The sequence below is a fragment of the Lagopus muta genome, chromosome 6 (assembly GCF_023343835.1).
Source record: "Lagopus muta isolate bLagMut1 chromosome 6, bLagMut1 primary, whole genome shotgun sequence".
NCBI lineage: Eukaryota > Metazoa > Chordata > Aves > Galliformes > Phasianidae > Lagopus > Lagopus muta.
Window position 1 is genome coordinate 30,455,312 of NC_064438.1, and position 20,154 is coordinate 30,475,465.

At 40.3% G+C, this 20,154-nt stretch overlaps 1 protein-coding gene and 1 long non-coding RNA gene across 6 annotated transcripts in view; one reads left to right on the forward strand and one right to left on the reverse strand.

The window, feature by feature from the left end:
* Positions 1–19,886, reverse strand: part of LOC125694725 (neuroendocrine protein 7B2) — a 39,936-nt gene extending 20,050 nt beyond the window's left edge. Inside the window, exons 1-12 of one of the 5 annotated variants that reach the window (XM_048948322.1) lie at positions 19,651–19,886; positions 17,138–17,208; positions 16,716–16,812; positions 16,074–16,324; positions 15,402–15,562; positions 15,157–15,303; positions 13,438–13,512; positions 12,641–12,808; positions 12,231–12,366; positions 11,793–11,901; positions 10,882–11,029; positions 8,068–10,498 (exon numbers count right to left, since the gene is read on the reverse strand). In XM_048948322.1, coding sequence (XP_048804279.1) covers positions 8,937–10,498; positions 10,882–11,029; positions 11,793–11,901; positions 12,231–12,366; positions 12,641–12,808; positions 13,438–13,512; positions 15,157–15,303; positions 15,402–15,562; positions 16,074–16,324; positions 16,716–16,812; positions 17,138–17,208; positions 19,651–19,776 — 3,051 coding nt within the window. In that variant the 5' untranslated portion in view covers positions 19,777–19,886 and the 3' untranslated portion in view covers positions 8,068–8,936. Of the gene's footprint in view, positions 1–5,438; positions 5,672–6,436; positions 10,499–10,881; positions 11,030–11,792; positions 11,902–12,230; positions 12,367–12,640; positions 12,809–13,437; positions 13,513–15,156; positions 15,304–15,401; positions 15,563–16,073; positions 16,325–16,715; positions 16,813–17,137; positions 17,209–19,650 lie in introns of those variants that run through there. The other 4 variants (XM_048948323.1, XM_048948326.1, XM_048948325.1 and 1 more) reach the window with 4 other exon arrangements.
* LOC125694728 (uncharacterized) lies at positions 6,987–9,983 on the forward strand. The gene is made up of 3 exons (XR_007377680.1): positions 6,987–7,100; positions 7,303–7,377; positions 9,872–9,983. It is a non-coding gene; the product is annotated as an uncharacterized LOC125694728 (long non-coding RNA).
* Positions 19,887–20,154: the final 268 nt, after the last annotated feature.

The following is a 20,154-nucleotide window of genomic DNA, read 5'->3' on the forward strand; positions in this document are numbered from 1 at the left end:
CACCAAACTGACACCGCAAAATAGCCCCAAGGCAGCCTACTGGCTTGTGGGAGGTCTGCTCTAGTGCAGTGGCACTGAGCCAGCCCAGCGCTGGCACTGCTACACAGGCTGCTGGCATGGGGGGTGCAAACAGAGCAAGGAGAATGCAGCCATAATGTGGCCATGTGCATTGATAGGGTGCTCACACGTCACTGCCTGTGCATATTGCACCTCATCACCCAAGGAAACACAAATGCATTGCGGTACAAGCACAGCACACAGCAGCCAAAAAGCAAGTAGGTGGTGGTCAGCCATTCCTGCGTTAGCTTCACAAAGTGCCTTCACCAGCAAAAGTTTGGGGATCTCTCAGGTGAGAATATTGCAGTGTCCTCCTGGGAAGTGAGTGGCAGTCTTGTAGGTGCATTGCAGGGCGGATAGCAAGGCAAGCAAGCAATGTCCCTTTTAATTTTCTCATTAGGAAAATGTAAACTGAATAGAAGTTATTAACATCTGTGAGTATACTGCATGATTTTTCAGAAAGCATATTTTGTGCAAAGTGCCATTTGAACAGAGTCTGTACTGTCAGTTCTTAGTAAAAATATTAAGGTAATGGTTCTTAGAGTTTCATCACCTCAATCAGGCAAACACTAACTCCTTTTTTTTTTTTTTCCTTTTTTTACGAAACAGAAACAAGCATATATTTCCCTTCAAAAATAACTAAACAAAAGCCTTCCTTTTCTCAGTTGCTATACGCAGTCTCTGCAAGAGTAAAGAACACTGTGTTCCCAAAGACACATCATATTTTCATATTCCTACAAAAGATCAGGATTTAGGAGACATTATTTCAATGTTTTCATTGAAGTTTACAGTACCGTGACTCTTTCGCTCTTCAAGCTTCTAAGAAATAAAACCAAAACTACAAAGTTGAACCAAAACCAACAACGAAAAAATCAACAGAGAGGCAACGAAAGACTTTTTACCACACTAAAAGACTTCTCTTACCATTTTGAAGCGCTACGAACTGCCCGAGCTGGACTCCTGGTGCCCCCGTGTGTTTAAGTGAGATGTTAATGCTTTGCTGCTGTCAGATTCCTGTCACAGTCGCACATATGTTCACCTTTCCGTCCCTTCTGCCCCCCGACAAAATGGCACCATTCATAAGCACACAAAAAAAGCAAAAGAAAACAACGCAGTCTCTTGCTCCATAATCTCCCTGCCTGGCAGAAAAAAAGCTTCAGTTTTTGAAATGCTGAAGGCATCTATTTTATTCTTCGATGTTAACAGAGATGCAGCCCCGCTATTCTCAATAGGAAATCTGAATGTTGTATGGCGTTACTCATGCAGTACTTTAGTTAAAAAAACAAAAAAATAAACAAAAAAAAAACAAAATAGTAACCACAGAAACACAGTTACTCATTAAATACCAGCTTGATTTTCTAGATTTGTGTTTTTTCCACTTCTCTATGCAGCATTGCTCAGCCTCTGCCATGCTATTTCTAATCAGATAAAGTAACAAAGAGAGAGAGAGTGTTACTATAGAAATGACAGCAGTTAGCGTGGGGTTGCTGCCCAGAAATGTGGTGAATGCCTCATGCCTGGAGACATTCAAGGTCAGGCTGGATGGGGCTCTGAGCAATCTGACCTAACTATGGGTGTCCCTGTTCATCGCAGTGAGGTTGGACTAGAGAACCTTTAAGGGTCCCTTCAAACTCGAACAATTCTATAATTCTATGTATTTATAGGCTTCAGTATAAGAAAAGACAGTAAATTCTCTTTTTAATTAACAAGTTGTGCATTGCTGGGTTTTTTTGTTTGTTGGTTGATTTTTTTGGTTGTTTGGTTTGGTTTTGTCCATCAGGAAGTAAACTATCTGGTCATTCTGCAAAGGGAAAGCAAAGATGAATGCATTTTCTGAAACTCATCCATCTCCTAGCTATCCTTGGTGCTCAGCAAGTTTGTGACTGTGTTGACTACTGCCAAGTCAGCCCTAAACTTTTTTAGGGGGAAAAAAAGACCATATATAGTTTCTTAAAACCACCAAAAAACAGTGTTTCAAGTCAGAATATCATGATTAACATTGGAAAAAATGTAGATACCAGAAATGGAAAATGGGCATAATTAGGAAACCTGTTTATGAACTAACAGCAATAGCATTTTTATGGATAAAATTAAGCTCTTATTCAGCTGGAAAAGGTTATGATGATAATCACTCAGAAATTTGAAAACATTTCATTATAATAAGGCAGTTAGCATAAACTTGTCTATATTATGGCAGCTTAAATTTGTTTCCAAATTCCAAAGCTACACAACTTATTTTTTCTTGACAGCACCTCGTTCGCAAGAGTACACATGTAATCGGTGAAATGTTGGACTTTTGGAAATCTTTTGGAATCCTGGCTTTGCTGAAACTGATGGCATGTACACTTATCAACACAGCTGTGGGTGTACACTAGAGTTGGTGGTGCAATTTCTGACAGAAACATTTTGTTAGGAAAAACATGTTCAGAACAATTTTCTGCAATAACACAATAAATTTATTAAATTGTGAGTGGCAAACTTTGTTTCCTTTTTTTTTTTTTTTTTCCTGAGGTGCAAGATCTGGTCAAAATGAGAAACAGATGCACTCTAGAACAATCTGTGGGCTGATGGTGATGACACCGGCATGCGATGAGCCATCTTTTAACTGTCCACATTGGTCACTGCAAACTGCAGTCTGAAAAATGGACGGACGTCAACACTCTGGGCAGCTCAGAACTTCTCTCAGATAATACCACTTTCATACCATTTCCACTACTTTCACAAAAATTCCCACTGAAGACAGCATCTCATGAGAGCAGTTAGTGAATTACCATTTTACTACTGATGATGTTCTTTATGAAAATCCTATGAAATATTCCAGTCCACGCCTTTCCAACTCAAACTAAAGAGAAAACTTCCACTGACATCTTTTGTTGAATCTACAGAACTTCTGCCCTTCTCTTTCTTCGTTTCTTTATCTCCTGGTTTTCCTCCTATTATCTTGTAGATCTTTAAGAGTACTTGCATACATTACCAGTGAGGATCCCACTACTGCATTAGGGAAAGCCCAACTGCGTGCCCCTAAGAACATGAACGGATGCCATCTAAAACCACATGCAGCTATCTCTTCCTTAGCTCAACCATAAATCATTTACCATTGCTACATGTACTTCTGGAAATATTACTTACAGGGTCTTTCTCTACCAATCAGACAATGCCACTGCCAGCCAACACCAGCTGGCAGACACCAGCACTGCAGACGCGGGCTTCATGGCTTCCACGTCTCAACCCAAGCTGCAGCTTCGTGTGCCACTGCTCAGTTCTAGTCTTTGTGTGATGGCCACACGGCACCTGATGCACAAGTGAGCATCAGTCTCATAGCTTTGGTGGATCAGTGGGCAGATGGTGGGTCATAAATGCAGCTTTTCAGACATATACCACCTGTACGACTATTGTGCATTTCTTGCAAAACTGGACTATTTTGGATCTCACCATTACCATGCTGGTAGTTTGTTTCCAAAGTAGAACCTAAAAGTCCAACCCACGCTGCAGTTTTCACTGACACTATGCAAAAACAAATATACAAAAAGAATAAAATAGAATACTGTCAACTCTAAAGTCTTTCTTAAGGCAATAGTTAAAATCACTGGAGAGAACAAAATTCTAGTTTTGTTGGATTAATTGTTCAATAATGCGCAGACTATATTAAAAAGAAATTCTCAGTGAATATTTACTGAATTATATGCACCTTTCAAAAAGGCAAGGTAAGAAAATATCATGTATAATGACAGATCATATTAACTTTATAACTGGAATTAACACTTCTGAAACATTCTGAAGTTTTTTTTTCTTCAGCTCCTGTTGTTTTAGCAGATGGCTCTGTAACTCTCCATACAGGCAGACTAAAACCACAAGAAAAAAACAACAAAAGGGCAAGTGGGTGCTATCTGAAAAACTTATGGCAGAAGAACTGATGAAGAAAAATGTTTGACATGAAGGTTAGATTTACATATCTGTTCCAATTTCTCTACTTAAAAAAATATATATATATATATAAATACATATAAATATATATATATACACACACACACACACGTTTGTATCTACATATAGAAAAAACTCAAGAGTCAGAGATTTGCTATTTCTTACACTTCCAAAGTGGAAAGGAACAGGAAAAGGGAAAGGAGAGAAAGAGAGAGATGGAAAGGAAATTTACTAGAATTTTACCAGAAACTGTCCCAACACTGCCAAAACTACCAGCCTGTTTCTCTGCACATTAGCCTTAATAAAGGAGGGAATAGCACAGACCAAATATTACTCTTTATCCTGCTCTCTCTCTCATTTAAATCTGCAGAAAATCAGAAAGAGATGAAAGTGTATTTAGGTCTGCAGCGATCGTGTAGAAATGCACATTCGGGTTTTATCGTCTCCTCAGCCTTCATTAGGGCAATTCTATCTCTTTGGTGAGGACAGTCATTAGATCTTAATGCAAAGAAAAGAAATCGATGCAGACTTTCTACAAACTTCAAAGCAACTACATTATGTGAAAGGGGCTTCGTGTTGAGAAAGAGAAGGGCTGAGATTTTCTGCTGTTTGGATGTTTGCATATTAACAACAATATTCTGAGTTACATACCTTCAACATTTTACTATAATCCCAAAGTAAGGGCCAGTTCATTACAATTCAAATAGCAATGCATTTTGCAGTATTACCCTAATACCCTAACATTTAAGCCAGATGTTTCAGATGGTTTGCATAGTTAGAAAAGACTGATTCCAAGGAAACTTTACATGCAGAAAGTGAGACCAGAAAAACTGTCCAAAACAATGAACCTGAGCCTGTTGCATTCATCACAGCAACACAGTCTTCAAGTGCTATTGTTACATAGCACGGAAATGGGCAGCTGTGCTCTTCCCTCCTCCTTCCCCCCCCAGAGCACCGGATCGCTTGTGCTTCCCCTGATGCTGTAGAGACCTCTGGGAAATGTCCAATCCCCCTCTGTAAGGTTTCTCCCTTTACCTTTCGTGACATTGCAAATGTTTGGTCTCCTGTGGTCCTCAAATATTTCAAAAAATCCATGAGATCTGGGGCCTACAGCTTACATTTGTGTAATGTGAAACATACACATGATATAGATATATTCAATATTAAGGAAGAATTCTGCAAATTGTGTTATTATGAGGTATAAGAGATCAGTAATTTCCAAGATAACGTAGTTCTTTCTACAAAGCTTGTACATAGAAAACCACTGCTTCTTCAGCCCTAATCATTGCTTTAGAAAAGGTGGAAGATAGCTGATTCAAAAGCAAATGCTGGACAACAACACGGTGCAGAAGCCTGTGGTTTTGAGCTTGGGATATTCTGCATAGATACATCTGCAAAGCCATAATTCTTTTTAAAGCATACCAAAAAATTCACCATAAGCAGAAGAAGCCAGATACCTTCAATGTTCTGCGGGCCCACCAAGTTCATAGCCTGGTGTGCTGGGTACTCCACACGGGGCCGGGCGATGCCCAGCTGCTCCATCACCCCATGGAGCAGCCTCTGTATGTCGGCTTCAGAGACCCTGTCTGGAGTTCTGGTGCTGTGGCTGTATGCCGAGGTCAACCCAAACAGCAGCAGGAACATACTGGTACAAAACAGGGTGCTTGCCATCCTGATAGCCAACTGCAGCCTGGGAAAAATAAATGGATCTGATTAGAAATGGTAGTGAAAACAAAGTGGAAATAACTCTCCTCTTGCTACTATACATCACAGCTTGTTACCCCCAGCTTCTAGAGGCAGTTGAAGGTCTGCGGGGGACAAAGGGGAACGGCAAAAAGCTTGTTCCCTTCAGAAAAGAAAAAAACAGAACTGTGAATTGCCCAAATCTGTCTTTCCACTCTGCGTTTCCCTGCAGTGCTCATTAGGCAGCCACTGCAAACAAAATGGATCCACCGCTTCATTTAATGAAAATTGGTTTCCCCTCACATATGTGTTTGTTACGCTGTTTTATAAATCTCTGGGCTCAATATGAAGCCTTCTTCAGATGGGAGATGCTTCCCAAGCTGTACGCTTGCTCTGCCTGAAAAACCAAGCAGTGGGAGCAGCAGAACAATCTCCATCATGGCTTTATTTCTGCCATAAGACAAGAGGCTGCCTACTGCACATACATCATCTTCCCACCTGAAACAGAGAGGGTTCATTTGGTTCCCCTGAATGCCTTTCACTAGACGGCTACAATGTACAACTTAATTAAACACAAAAATAAAATTAAACTAATCACTACTTTCTCAGATTGAATTTTATTCAGAGCATTTGGTTCCCAATGCTCAGATTCCCATCACACTAAGATTACAACGCCTATCCCCAATCTCTTAACCAAACAAAGACCCTCTCGCCCCCCCCCCCCGCCCCCCATCCTCACCCCCCCTCCTTTGGCCGCCCGATTTCCCCGCACCAGACGTCAGGATGTTCCACCGCCTCTCGCCAGGAGCCTTGCAATAACTTCGAGGCAAAAATGGCTGAAAAAAAACAACGCCGGCAATATTCCCCTCTCGCCTGCGCGGCTCCAAGGCACCGCACATCCCCGTCAGCCTCTGCAGGAGGCAGCCTCGCACAGCCCGAACCGCTGTTTGCCGCCTAGAGAAAATTGCCCTTTTTCTACACATAACCCGCGCTACAAGGCGGAGGGCAGCACAACCCGCCGCTGTCGGCGAGGAGCCGGAGGAAACCGGGCGACAGCCCCAGCCCTGAGCCGCGCCGTCCCGCACTCACCTCCGTCCCGCTGTCGGCGCGGCTCTGCGGATGCAGCGTCTCCGCGGCCGCGCATCCTCCGTGCGCAGCCCCGGCCCCCCCGCCGGCCACCTGGCGCCGTGTTTGTCTAACGGGTATTCAGGATATCCTCTGCGACAAGCCGAACGCAACGCTCCGGCAACTTTCGGTTTATGTTTGGCAGATGGACGCCGTTACAGGGATGTCAGCTCTTGTTTCCGACGCCGCGCTCGGCTTCGCACCCGGATTTTTCTCCCAGAATAGGATGCTCCGCAGCCGAACTGCAGGCCGGCGGCATTACGTAACGGCAGGACACAAAGCGACGGCACGGCAGCTTCCAGCGCGTGCAGGTAAAGAGCTGCAGTGTAATCGAATCGGCAAACAGCAGCTCGAGCTGCCGCTAATAGAAAAGACTCTAAAGGGATCTCTCCGTATCTGGTCTGTAATTCTTAGCACTCAGCAAAACAATCATTTCTAATGACTGTTTTATATAATGACTGCTTCGTGTAACTTAACTGTTGCTAATGTGAATTTCATGCCTTTCAATTTTAGAATGGAGATATCTACAGAAACCCCCAGCCTCGATGCTTCAGAGAGCACAATAGACCCAGGAATCGCTCTCAGCAGGTGACTGATGCTCGTTTCCTACCTTCTGGTCCCTTTCTACATATCAGTAACTTGCCCAGTGCAGGTCTCTACTGCTTAATCCTGAACCTGCTATTTTGTCAGCATTTCTGGGAGTAGAAATAACTTGGAATTTGGATTGTAGCATCTTACTGTACAGATGAAAGTTCCGAAAGCTTAAAGTTTCTGAAGCACAAGAAGCAGATCAGTTGCAACTGATAGACTTCTGCAAAGATCTGTTGTGCCTTCACATTACACAAGAACAACTTTCAACACTTACGGAAGAAAATAACGAATAAAAGCAGCAATATATACTCACAAACTACACGTTCCTCCAACTCTTTGCATGACAGCTTAAAACAGAATCTAGAATAATTGCTACTGTACACTGAATAATTGCTACAGACCCCTGCTCTGACACCCACCCCAAATATGGGAAAGAAGGGGGACCAAGAAAAGCAGCAGAACCAGACCTGCCATTGATAGATCACTGTAAAAGCCTACTCTTGCTGAACTATTTTATACCATGCCTTTTGCTAGTAATGAAAATCACCAACACGCATCTTTGAGAGCCAGAATAGAACTATTTCTGATTTCAGCACTTTCAGACTTACTCACTGATGCTTGCGCAGTCTTTGTGTATATGACAACATACGCTAAACTTTTAAGTCACTATAGAAGAATGGGCTCAGAGAAGGAACAAAACCCATGGTTTTATTAAAACCAGAAGTATCCAGTGCTTTCAGCTCTTATATTTTGCCAAACAATTTGCACATACAGAAAGCTAACAAGTTTCAAGTGTTCACTCTTAAATAATCTTACAACTGATGACAAACAGTTTTCATTTTAAAAGATGTAAACAATTGCTTGTGCAAATCGACTTTTGACAGACTATGGCTTCATACAGTCATCCTCCCTTGCAACATCAGCATCTAAAATTTTCTTCTGCTCCATCTAGTTCACACTATTCTATTGCTCTAGAAATAAGTTAAGACTGTCTTTTCGTTGTAAAACATTTTACTGCCCACAACTGAAGATTCTTGGTTCATATTGCAGAAGGCGTCGCCTGAAGAAATTAAGACTTTTCACTGCCTGAGTTTCCACTCCAATAGAAATAAAGAAAATTTCTCAGAAGGAGAATTGGTAATAAGCCCAACTTAAACATCAAAATAGTGCTACAGTATGCCTGAAACTAGGAAGTAAAGGAAATCAACAAAATGCAGCACCAAGATGTGTCTTTTACATGTCTGTTAGGTCTGTTTGTAATTGGTGTTCAGGCTAAATGCCGCAAGATTTGTTCTGGGACACAGTGTGCTTTCAGAAGCTGAGGTAAACAAGCAACAAATGCAAATATTCATAAAAACACTAAAAAAAAAAAAAAAATCAAATCAATTTGAACAAACTGACTAGCAGTTATAAAAGAAGCATAAGTAAAAAAACCTCAACTTAAGCCTCAAAGTGTTACGTACAAGGTACAGACTTGTACAAATCACAAAAACAAAGTAGATTTTCCCAAAGGTTAACCAAGTTACAATAACCCCGTTTCACAATCATAATTAATCCTACAAGTCTACTGGTTTTGCAGTTGGTAGCAGTTTCACTTTAGATATTGGATTCTTTGGAGAGCCTCTGTAACGAGCTTTTTCTTTTCCTGGAGCACTTCTTATGATTGTAGATTTTTCTGGAGCAAAATCTGGAATATTTACATCTGTATTAACTTTTAAGCAAGATTTCACTGTTTCCTGATTGGTTAGATCTTCTAGAACAGACTTTGATGGATGAACAGTCACTTTCTGTCTGTAGATTCCAGCAGTTCTTACAGAACCATCAGGCTTATCTAACAGATGCAGATGTCTGCAGCGTGGTTTGGATGTTAAGTCAAGCTGACTATGAGATGTAGAAACTTGGTCAAGTGTACTTTCGCTCTTGAGTGACAAAGCATTGGAATTCTTATTGGGTTTTTCTGTGCAGGAAGAGAGTGCAGAATCACAGCTCAAAGATTTTACAAGTGGTGAACCAACATCACTAACTATACTGAGCTGAGAGCTTATAGGTCTTTTGTTAGCCTCCAATAAGGAGTTAATTCTTCTTACAGACTGTCGGACAGGAGTACGTTGGAATTTAAGAGGTGGTTTAGTTTTGCTTGTAGAACTTGGGTCATTTAATGAAAGCCTGTTAAACCACTGTATGTGGTCAGAAACCTTTCCATGGTCAGGAACAGTTGATGCCTTAGTTAAAGTTTTAGCAGAATTATCAGCTTGCAAGTATTGGTTGCCCACTTCATTTCCTGGTACAGGCAACTGCAATGCAGGAAGCTGTCCTGTCCCTGGAAGTTTAGCAGTACCTTCTTCTGAACTACAGCATTTTACCGTACCGTTTTCAGCTGTTTGTGAATGTGGTAGCTCTAGTTCCTCTTTTCTTCCAAAGGAATCTAATTTTAAGTCATCTTTTGATGAACTGTTCTGAACAGCCAAATTGTCTTCTTCCTGTGACACAGGTACTGGCCAGAGATCTATTACATTTCTTATATCTGGTTTCTGGACCTGAAGTTCAATCTCAAGAGAAGTTCGGAAGCTTTTTTTCTCCAAAGTTTTCATTTCATCTTTTTTTGGTTGCTGTTTATCAGTATCACAGGATTGACACTGCTGGTGGAACAGCTCTCTGGACTCTACCTTTGCTGGACTCTGAGAAACTCCAGCTACCAATTCTTTCTCTGGACTGAGCCCTGTGAGACCCAGAGTTTCCTTTAATGCTTCATCTGTTACACCTGAGAAAGACGACTTTCTATCAGCTCTCAGATGGTGAAGATTACTTCCAGACCCAGAGAATGCCTGTTTAACTTTTAGTAATGTTTCTGCAGTTAAATTATTTGCTTCTTCACAAAGCTTTAACCTGCTGTCTTGTTGATCTTCAGCTGCAAGTCTGCATTCATCTGGAAGAACTGGTAGCTTTTCAAATACAAAAGCACATTCTGAAGAACTGTTTTCTGGCAGAATTCCCTCATTGCTGCTGATCTCCTGAGAATCTGTAACAGTAGGACTATTCCATGACATTCTGTAAACAACTTTGTTGTGGCATTTTGGAGTTAACAAGTTTTCTTCTGACTTGCTCACATTCTTTGAACCTTAAAATAAAGATTACAGGTGTTTAATGACAACGTCTTGCAATTAAAAATGGCCATTATAGGAAAACTTTTTGCTAATAAATGTTACTATAGCAGCATTGAATTTAAAGGTGCCATTAAACTCTGTCATTTTAGAGATGTGAATTTCAGTTCTTCTTCAGGATGATCTTTTTTCACATCTCATCATGCTTAACCAGAAGAGAACTAAGATACATTAAAAACAAAAGCTTGTCCTAAACCAATTTTTCCCCCACAGAAGCCACTAACATTCACTAGCTTTTAACTTACTTGCTAGAAACATTTTTAATCCAATTATTCTCTATATGAGGTTACTTGTCCTTACAAAAATTTCACCCTCCCACTGTGTTATGTTAGATATTTACCTTTCCTAGAGACTTTTTCATTGATACATGGGCTGAAGAGTACACCTCTTTTTGCACATTCAGCTCCGCTTTCCCAATTCTGTTGACCGGCAAGACGCCTTCCAATATTTTCAGCTCTATTACCGACTGCACATCCTGATGCAACATTCTTGGAAGAAAATTAAAAAAAAAAAAATAGAATTCCATTTATAAAGACCACCAGGATAAAGATATGCAGCAGCGTTTTCCTGGCCATACTTCATCTTTCCTCAGTTCTCTGTAGACCTACACAGAAAGAAGCCTACCTGCAGCAAGGTAGGCTTAACCACTCTCTAAATATAGTGACTGTAAACACAGCCTCTGCAAAATCAGAGGTTCAGAAACGGTCAGAACTACTGATTGCAACTGCATTGGGTTCACTCCAGCTGTCAGATAAGTCCCTATCCATTTGCTTGCTCATTCTATCTCAAGCAGGTCACAAGAGAGAATTAGAATGGGAAAAGAGAAAAAAAATACACCATCATAAAACAAACAAAGCCTCACAAAAACTCTCATAAGTGATGCAAAAGCAATTGTTCACCAACAGCAGACTTATGACCAGTCACTTTCTAAGCATTGGCCACTTAGAAAATATTTCACCTCATTTGTATTGCTAAGAGTGACATTATATGGCATGGAATACTGGTCTTTCTGGTCACTTCAAGGTCAGCTGTCACAACTGTGTCCCGTGCCAGCCTCTTGTTCCACGCCAGCCAAACCCAATGCAATGATCACTTACTACTATGGAAACAAACATACAGCTTCTTGCACTAGATAGCAGATCCAGTTGTACTCTTACCCCACCATTCACAATCAAATCCTTCCAGCTAGTGAAAAGCAGAGCCCAAGACTTCTGATTAAAGTTTGCACTGTAATAAAAGCAGGATACTTACCACATCCCTACTGCTTTTCCCCAAACCAAACTTCAAGCGTAATGACCTACGAACCATTTCTTTTCGGCTAATCTTTGGAGAAAAGCAACCTGTTTTTCCTGATTCAGCCCTGGGAAGACAAAGAAGTGACACTGAAAACTCTTTAGGAGAGCAATGACAACATTCTTACACTTCTTTCCTCTGCTTTGATGACTTCTATTGCCCTCACATCAAGCTTTTTTAGTAGGCGCAGAAAGGTTCCCTTTGAAGCCACTATGATACTTTTTTTTTTTAATAAATATTTTGAACTAGATTTTACTGCCTATGATGATTTTGAAAAATATTATAAAAATCTGTTGTGTTTTTTTTAAAAAAATCATTTTAAAAACTGAATGAGGTTTTTAACCTCCTCCACACAGTCAAGGAAGTTAGATCAATTTGAGAATTAAGGTTAATCACCTGTACAACTTTTTGCTTGCAAGTCTTTTACTTCTTCTGTTCCCTGTGCTAGACAAATGATTTTCACCACACGTTGAAGGAGATAACGAAGCTTGAGGTGACTCGAGAGACACACTAGGGCTTGCTTCAAACTGAACTGCAGGAACAAAATACATGACCTTAGAATAATTAAGTTTTCAAATAGATACTTAACAGATAACATAGCACAGAAAAAGAGTCTTAGTAGACAGACAATTTACTTATTTTCTGCAGTGATGACTTGAAGTTACTTTGACTTCCATTTTGTTTAATATTAAATGGGGCTTTTGCTTGAAGCATTCATAGAAGAATTGGGTTGTAATAAAACGTGCACTACAGAAAAACAACCACTTCAAGCAGCAAAGGGAAAAAAATTAAGGCACTGTATTTACCTGATGCTGGTGTGGAGTTGCTGTTAAAAATACTGCTTGGTAACAGCTCAAAACCAAAACCGTGCTTAAAAGATCTTCTCTTCTTGCTGGACAAGCCCTGAGAGCAATCAGCTGGAAGCTTACGCTTAGTACTTGGAGTAAGAACCACTGGAGTCACAGATGAAAGGACTGAAAATAACAAAACCAAAATTTTCAACAACAGCTTGAAAAGGTAAGAGTTTACTACTAGAACACAGCATTGTTCTTTACCCCAGTAGTTGCTGTAGAAACTTGAAGTGCATGCATTTTGAACAGGCGGAAGCAGCTAAGTTATATATAGCTAAGTTGGTTCCATTTTGTTTTTTGGGGGGATTTTTGTTTAGTTGGTTTTTTTGCTTGGTTGTTTTCTTTGCAAGCTAGTGTACCAGAAGTACCAGAAAGGAAAATCCAAAGCCACATATTAATAATGTAGGCAGTACAAAAAAAAAAAAAAAAAAGCACAGTCATTTTCCTATAAGTTAAGAAGGACTAAAATTGAAGGAAGTCCTTCAATTTTCAAGTCAGAATAAAATGCTACTGAAGCCTTAATGCAAGTTAGATGAAAAGCATAAAGTACTCATACTAGAACCAGCCCACTGCTGCAATAGCTAAACTACATGCAGTATCTTGAACAGAAATCTATCTATATTCATAGTTTCACACAGTTGAAGCAATCATTTCTCTTTAGTTATAATTCTTGAGCGGCACTGTGGGATGTAGCATACAAACCCAGGAGATACTGCATGCGCTCTATTTAGCACAAATACACCAATACCTACCGCTTCTGTCTTGCTGAGGTGTAGTGGAGGGTGTTCTGTTAGATTTAAATTTATTCAATGCTCCACTAACAATATCTGAAATGCAAGACACACCGAGCAATCAAATTCAAATATGAAATTTGTCTTGCTCTACTTTCAACTGAAATTTATATCTCTGAAAGAATGCAAGTTAAAACAAATCAGTTAAATGGCTGTTTTACATACAGGAACCCGCAGCCTAGATCTTATCAACATACTTACATTGCTTTTGCAATGGCAGAAAAATTCTGCTTAGAAAAAAAAAAAAAATACACAAAGAATTCTACTGAATGTTATACTGATCTACGGCTTCCAATTTCTTGATTTGTTATAGGTACACTCAGAAGGTATTCATTCAAGACTTTCTCACAGAACTCACTAAGCCATTCTCTTGTATCTGAGAAGAGGTTTGCACTTTGACCCAAGGCCCAAATAACAGAATGAAATTTTGGTCTTGCAAAGAATACACAACTTTTGTTTTTTAATAAAGGCAAAATGAATCCCAGTAGAATACACATGAGCTTTTACCTTTTTTCCTGTTTCCAAGAGTGTAAAACAGAAGCATTTTTATTAAGCGCTCCTGCAACCTACAGCTGCATTTCTATGTGCTCCTTGCCAAGCTCAGCAAACTGTAATGCTGCAGTGGGAGAGCTATGGTGACAGGTAGCTGTCAGGCAGTTTTCAGATCTCAGATTTGGATAAGTGTACACTGAAATGTAGTAATATTATGTTTTATCACATCTGGAGAAAACAGATGTTGCATATTACCAGAACCTATTCTACAGAATGTTTTAACAAATTCTAACTACTTCTCCTCAAAATTTGAACATTCACAAACATTTCTCACTTTGTAACTTGGGTGACATCCCTTCTTCACAAAATATTACACAAAAGCACGCCTTGGCTAAACATACACAGCAACAAAGCCTTAAAGTCAATTGTTGTCAGGTTAAATATTCCAAGCATTAGCTAAACATACACTCATTTTTATAACAGTACATATAAGATCCATATTATAGTTACAATTAAATTGTGTAGTTCTCGTAATTCTAATGACCAATGTAGCTTCTTAGTTTCAAGGTAAGAAACACAACATCATTTTAAACAAAAAAATGAAATACAAGTCTCAGTGAAATTCTCCTCATCCTTACCTTTTTAAACCAATAGAAAACCACTTTCTTATCCACCTAGGTATAGAAATGGTTAAACCAAGAGCTTTTAGAAATGCGCAAACTCACCGAACTGTATTTAAATCTCTTCTATTAAAGCTGCATTATCTGAAAATAAAATAATCAACTAAACTAGCTCAGCAGGAGTTGTTTCAATTTCAAGTCTCACTGAAATCAATGTTTCCCAATATAAAGATTTGCTTTCCTACATTAAATATTTCAGAACTCAGTAATAATGAACTGTATTCACATAAAACACGTTGGAAAGTGCTTAGAAATTAATAAAGCGGATGAAGAAAATCTGCACATATGCAATATATGCCAAGTCTATGGTGCATTTCCCTAAACACTCATGATCCTACATACACAAGACACACAACTGTGACAATGTCCAGTATATCACATCTGACTCTGAGTTTCCAATTTACATAGAAATACTGTGCTTTCAAAAGTCTAATCCGCCCAGCGTCAGCATATCTGAAGCTGCAAAAAACCCATTTCAGTGGCTAAACCTTTCACACAACTTACTTACCCCCAACGCTTCGGTGCCTCCTCCTCTTACATTCACTGGGAGATTCATTTTCACTGTCTTCATAGCCCCTCAATGAGGGAGTAGACTGAAAGGCATCAACACCTAACATTGCAGGAATCTTTTCCAAGATAAACTCTGGTACCTGTCCTGAATTTATTAAGAAATATTTTTAAAAATTATTTTAAAATTTGAAAAAGTTGCATACGAGTAGGTACAAGATAACTTAATAAACATGTATCACTTACCAATTTCTTCTGCGTAATCAATGAATGTCTGCACCACAGCAGCCTGCAAACGAATTTTTTTTTCTGTACTTGTTGACAACTTTTCATTTTCATTCGAGTGCAAGAGGTTGGGAGCAAAAATCACTGCCAGGTTGCCACTATCCATTCTGTTTTCACTAGATCTTAAAAAAAAAAAAAAAAAAATAGAGTGTACTTTTTAATGCAAATTATCAGGACATAAGCAGCAGAGAGAGAAAGAGGGAGAGAAGGGCAAGCAACAAACACTGTTGAAAAAAAAAAAAAAAAATGGAGCCACTCATTTGTGTGCTCACATACCAAGATTAGCGGGTATGCTTATGCAACCTAGGCATAGCAATTGTACTTGTTGAACTCAGTACGTTATAGCTGCCCATCAGTTTTTGGAAATGCAAGGTTTGAGATTACATTAGTTTAAGTTGCTCCTCAACTTTCTGAAGGATAAACACAGCTATGAAAGACTAAGATAAATTCCAGCATAAGAAGGTTTTGTAAGAAAGCCCTTTAGATTTAGGAAGGAAAAGACTGTGCCAGTTATAGTAAATGGCTGCAAGTAAGAAAGTTTTCAAGTCAAAACCAAACACAGGAAGTATGCCTGAAAAGGGAAGTTCACTGAATTTAGGAATATTTACAGTCACTGCTTTACATTACACTGACCTTAAGGACACAGTTCTCAGAAAGTTGAAGAAGTATCTCAGAGCTTCGATTGTTCTGTCAGTCATTAAGCACGAAAGCAACATAGTTGCAGCTTTCTTCCCCTTTGCTAGCTGCTGAGCTTTGAGAAGGCCATCTTGTAGATGAGGTGGAAGGATTGGTTCTGGCAGCTCTCTAAAGAACTGCTTAAGAAGCCCTGCAACGTCACACGGTAGTGCAGCTGAGAGGCAGTCTTCACCTTGATCCAGCTTACTCTGAAATTGTTCAGAAGAAACATGGTTTTAAGTATTCAGTATACTGCCAGATTTTAAGATCATGCATTAATTCTGTAGGCCACAACAGCCTTAAATAAATATAAATATAAATATATATATATAAATATATATATATATATATTTTTTTTTTTTTAACCCAGCTACACTATAAAGAGATACAGATGATGCTATCAGACAAGAAGCTTTTATTTATTGGTTCTCCACTATTCATATCCTTCTGGGGAGAACATCACTAAATCCCATCACAGTGTCCAGCATCTATACCTGCTAACAACTTCGGTCAGTCACAAGCTTCTTCTGCTAATCTGGGAAGATGAACAATCTATTGAGACATAAGTAATAAAGAAAAAAAAAAAGCTTTAGAGAATACCTTTAAGGCTTTTAAACGAACCAGAGATCCAGACTTTCTAAAGAGTCCTTCGGTATGAACATGCTTTTCCAGATATTCACAGGCATCAACGAGAAAGCTAAGGACAGAACAGCAGTATACTTCTGAACTTCAGAATATATTTTTCAGAGAAAAGGCACTTTATGACAAATAGATAAAACATAATGCACAGGACTGTTTCCCCATGACAGTAAGTGTAGAGACATTCAACAAGGGCAGCCAAGGCTCTGATATCCCCATCTAAGTACTACTTCCCTCCTCTTCCAAGTGGAGCTGTTCCTATTCCCACACACACTTTAACAAATCTGGATTATACCTCCTCCGACATAATTATATATATCATAATTATAGATCATAATTATAGAGCAACCAAATAAGTGTAATTCTAAATAACATTAATTTACCTGGGAATATATCCATATTCTGGCACCAGAGATTGTGGCAGCGCATAAAAAGATGTTCCAAAGACTTTACTCTAAAATAAAACAAACTCAGTGTTACGCAAAGTTGATGGGCTTGTTAACAAGTTATCACAGAAACACACGTATTCCACAAATAGAAGGATAGACAAAAAAAACCTTTCAGAGGATACAAATAAGAAGTATGTTCAGGAAAAGCTCCATCAGCTGTAAATGTTAGAGCCTATGTTGATTCTAGTTGCAGCTAACACCCCAGGTTACTGTAAAATAATATACAGGATTTTTTGCAGCAAGTTTTGCTTATTTTTAGTTTGAAAAGAGTCCGTTTTCTTGTAAGACCACAAAGTTGGTAAGGGTACTTACTAACAGACTCTTCCAGAATCTCACCTTTTCAAATTGCTCAAGTCAAATTTCCCTTTAAAAATACATAAAACAAACAAAACAACCAACACAACAACTTGGAATAACAACTTCCTTAAAAGAAACTTTCTCTTCATTTGAGGCACTCAAGACTGCTCTTTCAATGAGGGTTAATCTTAATCCAACAGTCGAGAGAGAACGTTTCTGAGTTCTTGGGTTCAGTATGCATACTTAAGAAACCATTATAAAATTATCACCTTGTTACAAGACAGAGTATTTGTTACACAGTAGAAAGCATGCAATCTCTTCAGTCATATTACCAGAATATACCTGCAGGATTCACCTTTTTTTTTTTTTTTTTTTTTTTCTTTTTTTGTTGGTTTTAAATGTTTATCTGAGGTAACTACAAAGTTGCCACATTAAATTGTGAGCTTCTATAACTGAAACAACTTATATTTTTATTTGTTTACTCTACCTCTTTTCTACTTAAAATTACAGAAAACACAAGCTCACCCCAACCCAAAAGGATTACTGTCATTCTCAACTTGTACTTCTATTATCATAAATGAATGCAGACTCTCAGTTATCTATGCCTGAAATTCAAAGTGCTGACTACATAGGGAAAATAGTTAATAACTAACCCTACAGGCCACCTTTGGCCTATCTGTCCTACAGAGAACAAACATCACCTGATAGATAAGCTGCAAAAATGCTTCTGTTGTTGCAATCTATGTAGCTACCATAAACACAAAAAGAAAATTAACTCCAAGATAAAAATCTATTTCTGTGTTTACGAAATGATGTAATAGAGAATTCTGGCATCTTGCAATTCAGTACTTAAAATTTGTAACCAATATCTGGACAGTCTGATCCAGTGGGTAGCAACCCTGCAGTGGGTTGGAACTGGGTGGTCTTTGAGGACCCTTCCAACCCAGGCCATTCTATAGTTCCATGACATCACTTGTTTTACTAGGCTTTGGTTGTCAAATCAAAAGCCATGCTTTATTATAAGAACTGAATTGAAACTACGTCTGTTTCCTTGCAATAGGAGATACAAGGCAAAACAAATGTTATTCTCTACCACCTCCTACCTTGCTCATTTATTACTTAATAATCATTTTCTTCCCCCTATAATACTTAAACTCTATAGGCATACATCAGTACATGTTCAGTCTTTATAACCTCTTCTTCCAATACTAAGGAAAAAAAAAAAAAAGCTAGATCCGTTCAATTGACTTTGAAAAGGGGGAGGAAGTTCATTTTGGCTTTACTCTTCCTCTCTCCTTTTCCACATACCCCAACCCGAGCACATAATTTTGCAATATCTTCAGCTGACTTTGACCACGGGTTACTACATTTCATAGCACGGGTTACATTTCATAGCATCCTTAAAGGAAACAGTGCTACAGAAAGCTGACACTGTTAGTGCTACACTACTTGCATGGGGATCTTATTTAGGTTTTGGGTAGTGATGACTGCTTCCCTGATATGAAAAATAGATTCTAGGAGATTAATGTTCTGAATTAGACCAGGAGATTAATGTTTTGAATTACACTTCTGTGGTGCTCAGATCGCTCTCTACTGAGACAACTTACGTTTTAACTCAGAAGTACCAAGACAGAAAATTCTTTCAACGATTTTGCAGTAGGCATTGAAGGTAACAGGATGGATTTAATTCCTCAGAGTGCAGGCACAGGAAGGATAGACCTGCACCAAAACACCCACTGGCACGTCTTATGCCAAGAAACCACGCAAATAAAGTCCAGCAGGACACAGTTCCAAGAAGTCGACTTTAAGAAAAAAAGCAAAGCTTTTGGAAACCACGTAATACCTACATACTCCAGCAAACGGCACGGCGATTAAGCTTTCACTTTCACAGCGAGTAACGCTAAGGTGAGCGAAACGGGGGAACCTGCGGAGCTGCTGCACGGCCCAGGGGCACGCAGCAGGCCCTCAGAAGCACGCGTGCCGGCGGGCACGGCAAGCACGCTAACCGCGGGCACAGCAACAGCAGGCGACAGCAGCCGCCAGCCGCCCCTCAGCCCCCGATCAGCCGGGCTCCGCGGGAGCGGTCCGAGGCGGCACCGCGCAGCACCCACCAAGCCCTCTCGTGACGGCCGCCACGTTCCGTCCCCTACCTCTGCGGCCGCCGCGGGCTGCTTCGCCGCCGCCAAGCAGGCCCCGCTCTTCACCTTGATCCCGTAGGAAGCGCGCAGCTCCTGCAGCACCGCTAGCCGCAGCAGACCGCGCCGCTGCTCCGCCATCCCCGCGCCCACCGCCCCTCAGGTCCCGCACGACACCATAACCTCAACGACTATCCGCCGCAGCCTGGCTCAAACCCAGCGCCAACCCCGTCCTCGCCTCCCATTGGCCGCCTCCCGTTCGAATTTAGGCCCCCGCCGCCCAACGGCCGGGCAGGGCTGGCCCCGCAGCGCCTGCTTTCCGCGTCGCCTCTCTGCCTCGAGCAGCGCCGCCTTCAGGCGATCGCGCTGGCCGCCTAAGGAGCCACCCTCGCCGCGGGACGGCCGTTGCCTCAGCGCCCGCACGGTGGCGCTGTCACCCGCGGAGCCCGGCCCCCGGACGCAGGAGCGTTACGGTTCTCTTTGCTCCCTCTCGCCGAGTTAGCATGTTTTCGAATAAAT